Raw genomic sequence first — 12,726 nt, 5'->3', positions numbered from 1 at the left:
TTTAGTAATAGTAGAATAGGAGTAAAAACCTTATTAAATATTTATATTGTTATGTTCAGAGGTTAAATGGCCTCAGCAGGCTTCCGTACATAAGCTGCCGTTTTGTTGACATTTTTTCTCCATCAGGTGACAAGTTAGCTGGGCAGTTTCTGAACAGCTTAGTACAACCAAACCCACATCATGACGTTATTCTGCTGACGCTGGCATTCAGCTTTCACAAAACCAGACACATTTTTGGGAACAAGCAGCTCAAGATGTATTTTTAACCCGCTGTTACCCGAGAGAGAGAGAAAGAGAGAAGCTACATCGGACGTTAGCTCTCCGTTAGCCTGCCGAGTTACAGCGAGAAGCTAACGAGCTACATTAGCCGATGTAAAGTGAACCATGGAGGGGATTCTGTACAAATGGACGAATTACATGACAGGTGAGTCGTCTGTTTGTTTGTTTAACATCTTTTTTTTTAAAGATTACCATCTTTCTGATAAGCAGATACAATGACTGGATAATGGCGGTGTTTGTGTTAGCAAACACTGGCTCGCCAGATGTGACAGATTGCCTGAATTTCGTCAAATTTAACCGTTGTAACAGTTGAAAACAAGCTAATATTAGTATTGTAAAGATGCGAAATGACAGATAGCTGTGCTACTGCTTTGATTTAATGTTAATTTAATCTATTCAAGATATCAATGTAATGTTAATTTAGCTTGAAATGACCCGTGACTCCAGTTTTAAGCATTTCGGGAGAGTATCATGTCACTTCTGGTTCATTTCATCTATAAAACATATTTCACTTGTCAGAAATGATAAGAACAATGTGTAATAGTTGATTTGAGAGTGATACTGGACCGCAGAACCATATTATCTGCTGACAGCAGTGATGGAAAGTAACTAAGTAGCCTACATTTACTCAAGTATAGTTTTGATGTACTTGTACTTTACTTGGGTATTTCCATTTGATGCTACTTTATACTTCCACTCCACTAAGTTACATTTCAGAGGGAAATATTCTACTTTCTACTCCACTACATTTATTTGACAGCTTTAGTTACTTTTCAGATGAAGATTTGACACAATGGATAATATAACAAGCTTTTAAAATACAACACATTGTCAAAGATGAAACCAGTGGTTTCCAACCTTTTTGGCTTTTGACGTCTTACAAAAAGCAGTGTGTAGTCGGGGTCACATTTCACATGTCTATGAGTTGTTAACAGCTCCGCCAAATAGTGATTTTTCCCTCTAAACTTTTCACATGCTTTCATTTCAATAAATGTTCAAATGATCCAATATTTAGATCAGAGAAAAAGTCCAAAAACTGAAAACAGATTTGTGTATCAGAACTTTGTTTTTTCTTCTTTCCTCTCCCATTAATCATCTCACGACCCCTCAGATTTATCTGCTGACCCTTCGGAGGGGCCTGACCCCTATGTTGGGAACCACCGGACTAAGCTAGCTAACTGTATATAAAGTAGTTGAAACTAGCTCCACCTCCAGCAGCTACAACAGTATCATGCTGCTCTAACACTGATGCTACACTATTAATAATCTAATGATGTCATATATAATAATATATCAGTCAGAGGGACCAAACCACTACTTTTACTGCAATACTTTAACTACATCACGCTCATAATACTGATGTACTTTTACTTAAGTAGGATTTTTCATGCAGGACTTTTACTTGTAATGGAGTATTTTTACATGGTTGTATTGGTACTTTTACTGAAGTAAAAGATCTGAGTACTTCCACTACTGGCTGACAGAGATGGAAAACAACCCTCAGTAACAGTGACTATAAAGGCATTTGACCTCACAATGATGGCACTATAGCATGTCTATAAATAAGAGTAGTCAAACAGTAAACCGCTTTAATGACTCTCTTGCTGTCTACAGTAGAGACACAATGATCCTCTGTCTGTCAGCTGTGAAGGAGACGAGTGTCATGTGCTCTATATGAGATGAAAACTGCACCACTTTTATTGCACTTGGCTGAAGGAAGTTAGTAGTTTCATATATTTTTTTTTATTTGACTCCACTGAGTTGCATCATCTGTTGCCTGAAAGATCTCAGTTGTGTTTGTGCACAAAAACAATCCAACCATAACGTGAAAAGAGCTGAAGTGAAGCGTTGTTTGTTTGGTGACATAAACACATAAAAACATGCAAAAAAAAAAAGGTAGATGGTTTCACAGAAGTGTGACAAGAGTGTGAATTCAAATAAACAGTTTCTCAGAGGCCACAGTAACGTCTTCACTTTGCTTGTTTTGTCTGACTTAATGTCTAAAATGTTAAAATATTAAATGTACTGCATTATGTGACAAGTGAAACAGCAAATCGTCACATTTTAGAAGCTGGAACCAGAGAATATTTGGCTTGAAAACACACATTTTTTTTTAAAAAAAGTCTCCACCCGAAGACAAACATCTGTTATTGATGTTCAGAGTTTTGTTTTCTGTCCTCAGGCTGGCAGCCCCGCTGGTTCGTCTTAGAGAACGGAGTCATCTCGTACTATGACAGCGAGGACGACGTCGGGAAAGGAAGCAAAGGATCCATCAAGATGTCTGTGTGTGACATTAAAGGTTAGAGAGGCGTTTTTTTTTTTTTAAAAAATGCCTGCTGGATGATTTGTTTTTCTTTTTTGTATAAGAGTAAACACATCCATCAAACACCATTCATATTTTATGTTTCAGTCCATCCGACAGATCTGACGCGTCTAGAGTTGATAATCCCCGGCGAGCAGCATTTCTACGTCCGAGCCGTGAACGCTGCGGAGAGACAGAGGTGGCTGGTGGCTCTGGGCTCATCTAAAGCAGGAACACTAGACAGTCACAAACAAAAAGGTACATCTGTCTGTGTTTTCTTCCTCTTTTTTTATTATTGTGTTATATTTATTTGGCTTTTCATCAAGATCCAAAAGGGAAATTAATGTTTGTTGTGCCAACTGGAGCAAAAACAGACATAAATCATTTTTTTATCATCTACTCATCTTATAAAGCAAAACTATATTATCATATCTTACTTCTGCTGTGAAAACCACAAGCAGCTAATTAGTGTATTTAAAGAAACAGATGTGATTAATCAGTCACTTTTTCCAGAGCTTTCATGCATCCCATAGTCTTCCTCAGCAGGTTGAGTTTACTCAGTCACACATAATGACGACAAACAAACTCCTCCTGCTGATCTAGGTTGTGAGATGTAGTTGAAAGCTCCACAAACCTTGAATCAACATTTTGTTTTATTGAATGACTGTCTCCGAGATAAATAATGACCCATCATGCTCAGTTGTGTATTAAAATGGTATTTTGTCCTTAAAACTTTAGTGGATGAAGTGATAAAGCAAAGTTAGTCTCATAGACAGTAGAAAAAGTAAATGCACATGTTGTTTAAGCCTCAATTTATTCATCTCAGTCTTCAGTTGTAATATTTAATGTCTCGTTTTGCATTTACAGTGTAATTTCATTAAAGTAGAAGCATCCTTTAACAACATAGAAAACCTGACACCTGAAATATGTGACAAGTGTGTTGGAGGGAGGCACAATTTTTAAAAGAAAATGTAAAAATGATAGTTTTCATTATTGATTAATCTACCGATTATTTTCTCAATGAATAGATTAATTGTTCAGTTAATACAGTAGTAAAAAATAGTGGAAAAACAGTGTTCACAATTTCCCAGAAATTGTTGGTTTAACAGTCAAACTCCTTAAGATATTGAATTTACTGTCATATGTGACAAAGAAAAACAGCAAATCATCACATTTTAGAGGCTTGAACCAACAAACATTTGTTATTTTTGCTTAAAAAATGACTGAAATGATTAATAGATGATCCAAATAGTATTATTTTTTCCCTCAGTTGCCTTATTGACCTGCTGCTGCTGGACTAATCCTCTCTGCCTGGCTTACTTTTCTATTACATAAAAGGTTAAAAATGATATCATAGTGTAGCATAAAAATCTGGCAGCATGAAGTCTATTTCTGACTGTAGATGTATCTCTTCATGAGGAACCACAATTAATGTGTGTGTGTGTGTGTGTGTTAATGTCCAGGTCCAGACTGTCTGAAGACGAAGATGTCTGAGCTTCGTCTGTACTGTGACCTCCTGGTCCAGCAGGTCCAAACGATCCAATCACAGAACCCCGAAGACACAGAGACTCCACCCACATCCGAGGTAAACAACAATCTTCTGTTTATTCCTTTAGATTTATAACTTTGTGGTAAATTTGTTTTACTTCATTATTAGGTTAGGTTAATTAGGTTAATAGCAGTTAAACATCATGTGTCACCTGAATATTAACAGACTGGTTATAAATAAAACAACAGAGTTACGTCTGCTGCAGAATCACAAGTTCGCTTTATTTGTCTAAAAAACAAAATCTGTTTTCATTACTTGAAGCTCATTTATTTCTTTGAAAGGTCGTTTGTACTGAAGCATGATGATGATGATGATTATGATGATGATGATGATGATGGTGATGATGATGATTCTCTCTCTCCAGGCCTCTCTCCTCAGTGCGACCTGTGCGACCTTCATCAGGACTTTGGAGGAGTGTATGACGCTGGCCAATCAGAGTTTGACCCCTGACCTACGACCTCCTGAAAGGGTAATTACACCTCATCCAACCACAACACAGAAACACAAGAAGCAAAGCTGCACTGGGTCACTTTTACACAATACAGTTAAAAAACAAACAAACTGTTCAATCACTGTAAACATGAAGCATTAATTCATTTCTGGCTGTTTTATTGTTGTTTTCATGTTGGTGTGCTCGTTACATTTAGCTTCAGTCACCTGATGTTCACAGACTGAATAGAAGACAAAAACAATCCCAGTAAATCCGATGCAGTTGTAAAATGATTGGAGGGAATAGATGAGATGTTAGTAAATTGGTTGTGAGTGTAAATGACAGTTTGACTCTTTCTCAGTGGCAGCTCGCTGACACAAAGTTAATTAGAAGAAACAAAGATGAAGCTCATCTTGTTATTTTTATTGCATGCAAGTTACAGCTACAACATTTAGTTGATTAATCCACTGACAGAAAATTAATTGGCAACTATTTTAATAATCAATTAATCACTTAAGACATCTTTCAAGGAAAAATGTCAAACATCTGTTTGTTCCAACAAGTTCTTCAATGTGAGAATTTGCTGCTTTTCTTTCTTACATGATTGTAAATTGATTATAAATTGATTCTCTTTGAATTTTGTTGATCAGACAAAACATTTGATGACATCATATTGGATTCTGGGAAAATCATGACGGGCATTTTTCCGATGGTTTATTGACCAAATGATACTAAAAAAAAGTTATTAGTTGCAGCTCTAATGCAAATATTTTTTTATTATAAGTGGGTCATAAAACAGGAAGCTGCAGACTTGACAAACATTGTCGAACTAACAAATGTCGTCTGTCTGTCTGTCTGCTCAGATGAAGAGATCCATCAGTCACCCTGGAACATACAGCTTCGACAGGTGAGTACACACACACACACACACACACACACACACACACACACACACACACATCCCTGCAGTAACTGGACACTCAATTCCAAATAAGGTTAATTAACAGAAAGAGCATGAAGATTTGATGCTCTCTGAAACTCTTCATGACTGTCAGGACGTCATGTTCACTGAGTAACTACTAACTTTGTCCTCTTGGAGGCAGCATCGCGACACCTTGAAGCTACAATTATAAACGTGTCAAACCTTGAACTGTTAAAACTGTGAGTTTTGACGTCACAAGAACCAAATCTTTCATCAGTTTTAGCGTCACATGGACAGGAGACATGTATCCAAACACTGATTAATTACACTTTTAATGTAATGTTTTAATTAACTGCCCTTTTGTGGTCACATGTTGGGTTTTCTGGTGAGCAGTGGTCACATCCACAGCCTTGACATTATAATGTAGGCGGGAAAAAAATCCACCCTGAAGTCTGGACAGTAACATTTTCATTGACCTTTACAACCAAACGGTAATAACTGCTCTACACTTGTTAGGGCTGATTGTTACTGCAGATGAAGGAGAGCACGTCAAGGTCAGCTTAAGGAGAAACAAAGTGGTTTCTTTTCAGTTTGAGAGATTGTCTAGAAGCACTGCAACACAGAGGATAAAGAGAGACTTTTATCTCCGCAGAGGGAACAAACCTCCTCCTTCATCTGACCTGACATAATTAAAAGTCTTTGACAAGTTTCAAACACAGAGAGGAACGTGTAGTAAGACAAAATCTATTTGTACATACAGGGATATAAATATGTAACTAATTAATAATCATTAAGTAAACACGGTGCCGGATGTCGACTCCTTTCATAAATAAATCTCTAGGTTGGGTAACCGTGTGTCACACGCATGACAGATGACCAATATATAATCCAAACATACAGGGAGTCGTCACGTGAAGTTAACTTGATCTGAGTCACTGAATAAGGGGAATCGGATACAAAAGGTTTAGGATGTTTAGTAAAAAGACTCAAAGTATGTTTCTTTATTTGTGTTTTCAAATCGGCTGCTGTGTTTTTAAAGAAAAAGACAAATTTATCTTCTTTGTCTAAAGTCAGCAAAGCATGAATCAAGAATGTTGACTTGAGGCGAGAAAAGTTTCCCTCCTGATTCACTTCCTGTTGTTTTGTTGTTTTTGTTGTTTCTCAGGTCAGGTGTGCTTAAAGAGTACGTGAGCGGAGGTCAAAGATCGACTCAGCGCAGGAACCGGACCTGCTCAGATAGCTCGGTTTATGATACTGAACGTAAGTTTAAAGGAGGAAAAAAAAAAAAGATATAAAGAAATAGTTTCCTGTCTGTACATGGCTGATTAGCTTAGCTTAGCATTAAGACGGTAACTTTCTGCTACTTTATCCCAATAAATGACACACACAGGTACAAAGTCTCACTTTAAAGTCATCACAGAAGTTTAAAGTTTGAAATCACTTCCTCTTTCAGTCCAAATAACGTCAACAGAACAGACAAACATCCTAAAAACGACTTCAATCTGAACTTTGAAACCTTGAGAAATCATCGACCCACCCGTGAAAGCTGATGTTTGTGTGTTCCAGGTGTGCTGCCGGGTCTCAACGGCGACTCGTCCTCCATCCCCGAGGAGAGAGGAGGCAACGCGAGCCCGAAGACGACGCCCACCGACACAGACACCGACCTGTCCATCTGAAGACCCGACGTCCAGCCGAACCCTGAACCCCCGCGGAAGTCCGGGGGAGAAGTCAAGAACACGACGAGATCGATATCAGCGACAGCGACCGCGTCCCGGCCGACGTCGTCTTCATCAGACCGAGGACGAGTTGGCTAACAGCTGACTTCCGTTAAGAACGTCCTTCTTGTGCTTTTTCTCGGAAGTCAGCTGATCGCCAAACACTGTGGAACCGTTCATTCATGTTTCCTTGAGACTTTCTTTAAATGTCTGTTTCAGTTTCCGCCGAGGAGACGGCAGCAAAAGTCCTAAACCGGACTTGTGAGACATTGTGAGTATTAAGTATAATCATCCTCTTATATTTCAATTCTACATATCAACAAGCTCCTACATTCACACTGTGAACACACTCTGATGATGACAGTTGCCTTTGAGTCGAGGAGGAAAAATCTGTGAATGAAAAGTGAAGGCAGTTAACAGCTGTTCCCAGTGGACTGAACCGTGATTGTAATGGGCAGCTTCCTGGTACAATATGAACATGATTATCCATATTTTCTGGACACTTTAGAAGCCAGAGTTGATTGTTCAACTGCTTTAAAAACGGACCTGAGAATGTACAGAAGTTATGAATGTCCGAGGTTTGTTTTGTGTGGTTGAAAACGATCACACAGCCGAGAGAGAGAGTTTCCTTCACTGGCGTCCTGCTGGAACATCCCGCAACAAAAGCATCTTCTGCCTTCTCCAGACGAAAAACTCAAGAACTTGATGTTTTCTTTCCTTGGAAAACTTCCAGGCCTCCATAGTTGCGCTCGCCTATAGAGCGCAAAAAGAAGAGCTCCGTCCTTCGTCCCGCCAGCTTCTCGTCGTCTTTGAGGTTGTCAGTAGCGACGTCTGACGCAGCAGCAGAAGATGAGACCAGGCGTCTCTGGGTCTTCAGATGCCAAAGTTTGTTCATGCTGTACTTTGCACTAATGTAATAATCTACATTAAATGTGCCATAATTTGCTCGTCCAGGAAAGCGTCTCCTCCACAGATCAGTGTTTTGTTCTCTAAAACTGGAGCCAGGAGGAAGACGGGACTATTTCCTTGAAGAGGTTTTGCATCTTCTCCTTGTGATTGTGTCCTCTGGGTTGTTTTTTTTTTTTTGTTGGCCTCCACTCCAAAGACGATACAGACCAGGTGAATGGAGTCTCTAAAATGACAGATACTGTAGGTGTGAATGTGTGCAAGTTGCTGCCTTTTAACGTTTCGTTATTCCTGAAACGGACCGTTGAACCGTCCGTCGTGTTTTCCTGCCCCCCCCTTTTTTTTTTTAGTGATGAACTCCAGCCAACCATGAAGACTCTGAACAGGAAAAAAAACCCTGTTCTTAAAGAAAAAATGAACGAACTGTGACGGAGTGACGTTCAACAGTGTAGTCCAGATGACGACGTCTGTTGCGCACGTAGTAGTGAAACGTTTTCCACGTTTTGTCCACGGTGGACGGCGTTCACGGCAAACCGATTTAATTCGACTTTGATTTTAACGATTAGCAGATGCAAGCTGTGAAAACACTTAAGCTAAGCTAAAACTGGTGAATTTAATTTCCTGTCATGAGAAACTCTCTCTTCTTCTTCTTCTTCTTTTAGAACGTGTGCAGCAGTCGTCCTCTGAACGCACACACACACCATCGTCCACCGTCACTCACACAGACTTCATTTTTTCTGGTTTCAGACTGAATCCAGCAGGACGTTTGCAGGACTACACTCATGTTTTTTTGTTACTTGTTGATATGGATTCACTGGTATTTGGTTCAAGCTTTGATTTTTTTTGTATGTTGAAAGCACTTTGATGCTTTTGATGAACAAAGTTTATTTATCTGCTCGTCCTTACGGGATCGTTCACTCCTCAAATGGCCAAAAACACATTTGTTGCTATAAAACACTCAATATTTACTTTTAAGAAACATGAATCTGTGAATCTAAAATGTTTCCAGCTGTGAATTTTACGTCCAAAAAGCAGGTTTTAAACCTGTTATTTCCACTTCACATCCAAACAGTTACTGAAGAGGATACAAAACATTTCAATCGCACCAATAACAGAAAGTTCTTCGCCCAGATGCACAGTATCTACTGTAAGTGGGTTGTTTTTGCACTTTAGAGTAAAAAACAGTCTTTTTTTTTGAATGTGTTTGCTCTGAAAAGGATTACTAAAGGTGATAAAGGTACTGTGGTCGCTGACAGTGGTGATGATTGTGATATATTGTTGTTTTTAGTCACTGCAGGAGCCTTATGTGATGTTTCACCTTATCAGAGATCTGACTGAACAGGATGTAGACTTACTAAACTTCTTGTGTTACTTTTACCAAATCATGTGATCAGTATTTGCTTTTAACTGTTGACAATTTAAAGAGACAGTTTGTCTTTGAACATCTTATGTTTTAAAATAATACTTCAAACATGGCTGTGTCAACAAATCTGAACTTTTTCATGTTAAAGCTGTTAATCCTCTTGAGTTTTCTTGACTTTCTTTAAGTACCGTAAAGAGCTGATTGTACTAATGCCTCCAGGAAAACAACAAGAGTTCAGTTCCTTAAGCAGACCTGCAGACTGTTTAGCTTCTGCGGCTGCAAGTTTCCACACATGCTGATAACTAACAGGTCTTTATATTTCATCTTTACATCATCATTTATATCTCTATTGCCAATCAGATTGTTTTAGTTATGATTAAAGTGTCATAAAGATGAAACTGACACTGTAGTTAAAGCACTTATGAGCTTGTAAAGAAGTTAAACCGCTAATTAAATAATTATACATATAAAAACATGCAGGGAGAAGAGATTAAAATGCAATCATTCAGCTATTTAGAACGAGCTTTTGCTGTAAAATGTGTCCCTTAAATAAATGAATTTGAAGATTTTTCTGCAAGTTTGAAGAAAATAAGGAAAATCTCTTGAAGTTCTTGAATGTTTTTTGGTCACTAATCATAAGACGGACACCGTAGTTAAATCACCTGCAGGAGCTTGTAAAGCAGTTTAAAAAACAACAAAATTAAACCACTAATTAAATAATTATACATATAAAACCATGCAGGGAGAAGAGATTAAAATACACACATCTAACTAACAAGCTCAGTATCTTCATATCTGATCAGCTTAAATATGTAAAATATAAATAAACATACAAATACATCACATATAATTTGATATCGAGTGCCGCCATCTTTTACCCTTTATCAACTGAACCTTCAACAATAAGATCCTGTAGATCGTCCACCTGTCCTACATTTTAACAAAACAAGAAAAAAAACAAAGAACACAAAACAAACAAAAGCCAAAATCCTCAAACCAGTTTGAAGTATAAAGGCCGTGTTTCATGTTTTTTTATGTACTTGTTGCGTGTAAAAGTTTTCCCCACATGATTTCAAATTAAGTTAGTTTGTTTTTTTTTAGTGTTTTTTGTCTTTTCCATGTTTAAAGATGAACATGTTTGTGTTTTTCAGTGTATTATTGTAGGAGGATGTGTGGATTTCCAGTGTTTAAGTATCAGTTTCTTTAATACAATTGATGAAAAAAGAATAATCCAGCTGTGCAGATACCTCACTGTATCCTGTAACATCTAGAAATATACAAACTGACAGATTAAAATTAAATTTCAGCTCCAATATCTCTGATAACCAACGTTCAATATCAAACCAAATCCTCTGAATTTTGCTACAGACCCAAAAATCTGTAATTCTACATTTAAAACAGTTACCTGACATATTTCTATCATATTTATTAACTTCATCTCTTGTACAGTAAGTTGTTCTGTACGTTGCGTTACGTTGGATTAAACACATCTTTTCATTGGCTGTAATACCTCTCATTAATCTCCAACATTCCCTCCAGAATCTGAAGATTTTTCTGCAAGTTTTGAAGAAATTATGCAAAAAGTTTATGAATGTTTTAACGTCCCTGCTTTATAATTGTGACATGACGGCGGTATGATAGATGCATCGACACAAACAGCTCCACTTCTTGTTTAAAGGAGGACGAACAAAACGAATTTAACTGCTGAATATTGTTTTCTTTATTTTAGATGTTTTTATTTGAAATGACGGCTTTCGTGTGTCCGTCTGTTCAGTTTCTGCTGAACCAGATGAGAGATTTTCATGCCTTAAGTGTCTCTGCACAAGGTGACGTGTGTGTGTGTGTGTGTGTGTGGTTGTATCGGAACGTTTCATTGTCTAAATAAAAGAAAAACCATTTAAAACAGAAATGAATTGAAGGGTGACTTGTGTGTATATTTGCGGTAGGAGTTGACACCTGTCAATAAATACAGACTAAATACATAAATATAACTCTGACAGTAACTGGAGTTGTTGAGGCTTTTTTTCTGCAGGGAATTTCTGGAGGATCATCCTGGTGTGTGTGTGTGTGTGTGTGTTTACAGAGGGTGTGTGTGTGCGTGCGTGCATATGTGTGTGGATGCGTGACTTTTCTTTCGTCACTGACAGCGGCGGCTCTAAAAGGGACCCGCTGTGTACTCTTACATAAAAGACACACGTACTCACCTGGGTGTGAACCTTCATTTACATGTTCAAACGCTGCTACGAGCGAGAAGCAGCTGTCAGCACTACCTGCATCCTGGACCTGAAGACCAGAAAATGGAAACATGGGTAAATACACTTCTCTTATATAGTTATGATTTTAGAGTTTCACACAGACATGAGCTCTACACACTACTCATGTGATATTAGTTATTATCAGATATTAAAGCGGTAAATTGAAGTTATTTAAAAGTAAAAGAGCTTTTTAGAGTTAGACAAGTACTAACACTGGAGTATTCATTAGGAAATGGTTTGCAGTAATGTATAAATGATCTGTAAATATTAGACTAAATATCTGGTATGGTCCTTTAAAGAGAGCTACAGTGCTGGAATATTTTGCAAATGTTAAAATCATATTGGATGAAAATTTCTACTGTATTATCGGATGTGATGCCTCCTGAAATAATGAATTAAAAGGACAAATATTTAGAATATTGAGAATTGAAGGTAGTAATGAAAAAATTGGAAGCAGAAGAGAAGCTGAATGTTTTGAAACAAGGTGGATTAAATGGCTGCAGTGTGTAGAGTGAAATCATGGAGGCAGTGGATGAAATGAATGTGTTTAAGTACATATAGATGTAGACAGAGGTGTGTGTATTTAGTATACTTAGTGTGTGTACTACTTAGTACATCTTTCCTGTCTTCACTGATCCATAGATGCTTGTTGGGCTTCACTGTATTAACAATTTCATTAATTTATTTGACTTTATTTGTTTTTTCTCACAATTATGTAATATTTTTGATGATTAGAGCAATTTGACTATTGCACCTAAAACAATCACACATTATTTGACTTCATCATCAAAGTACAAAAAATGAAATGAAATAAGATGAAGGTGCTGTAATACTTCAGGACTTTTTCAAATGTTTTTTTTGCTTCCTTTTGCTTATTTAAATAATGGTGCATTTTGTATTTGTGATCACAGTGACACTTGTGTCTTCACCAGTTCACTAAATAACTAATTAGTCATTTTTAAACCTGCAGTAAACTGAATGAGAAGCTCAGTGTTGACTGTGACT

General features: G+C 37.5%; 2 protein-coding genes and 1 long non-coding RNA gene across 3 annotated transcripts in view; 2 read left to right on the top strand and 1 right to left on the bottom strand.

Moving 5' to 3' along the window:
• The first annotated feature begins 83 nt into the window (after positions 1 to 83).
• On the top strand, positions 84 to 10,148 carry plekha3 (pleckstrin homology domain containing, family A (phosphoinositide binding specific) member 3). The gene is made up of 8 exons (XM_044373158.1): positions 84 to 424; positions 2,462 to 2,578; positions 2,690 to 2,839; positions 4,045 to 4,166; positions 4,495 to 4,599; positions 5,424 to 5,467; positions 6,648 to 6,742; positions 7,049 to 10,148. The coding sequence occupies exons 1-8, from the start codon at positions 385 to 387 to the stop codon at positions 7,156 to 7,158; spliced, it is 783 nt and encodes a 260-aa protein (XP_044229093.1). The 5' UTR covers positions 84 to 384; the 3' UTR covers positions 7,159 to 10,148.
• LOC122997158 overlaps positions 8,285 to 12,726 on the bottom strand; it is a 15,687-nt gene continuing 11,245 nt past the window's right edge. The window contains exon 3 of the long non-coding RNA XR_006407157.1: positions 8,285 to 11,749. This is a non-coding gene — a long non-coding RNA (uncharacterized LOC122997158). The remainder of the gene's footprint in view (positions 11,750 to 12,726) is intronic.
• Positions 11,682 to 12,726, top strand: part of LOC122997154 (WW domain-binding protein 11-like) — a 3,772-nt gene continuing 2,727 nt past the window's right edge. Inside the window, exon 1 of the mRNA XM_044373156.1 lies at positions 11,682 to 11,775. Coding sequence (XP_044229091.1) covers positions 11,772 to 11,775 — 4 coding nt within the window. The 5' untranslated portion in view covers positions 11,682 to 11,771. The remainder of the gene's footprint in view (positions 11,776 to 12,726) is intronic.

This window comes from Thunnus albacares, chromosome 14 (genome assembly GCF_914725855.1).
Source record: "Thunnus albacares chromosome 14, fThuAlb1.1, whole genome shotgun sequence".
In the NCBI taxonomy this organism is placed as follows: domain Eukaryota; kingdom Metazoa; phylum Chordata; class Actinopteri; order Scombriformes; family Scombridae; genus Thunnus; species Thunnus albacares.
The sequence above is the reverse complement of the archived record's forward strand: the minus strand, read 5'-3'. Positions and strand labels throughout refer to the sequence as shown.

Excerpts from the sequence above, each read along its gene's own strand:
- plekha3 (XM_044373158.1), top strand. The coding sequence starts at position 385 with ATGGAGGGGATTCTGTACAAATGGACGAATTACATGACAG. Across the intron at positions 425-2,461 it reads ATGGACGAATTACATGACAG|GCTGGCAGCCCCGCTGGTTC; the intron begins GTGAGTCGTCTG and ends TTCTGTCCTCAG. Across the intron at positions 4,167-4,494 it reads AGACTCCACCCACATCCGAG|GCCTCTCTCCTCAGTGCGAC; the intron begins GTAAACAACAAT and ends CTCTCTCTCCAG.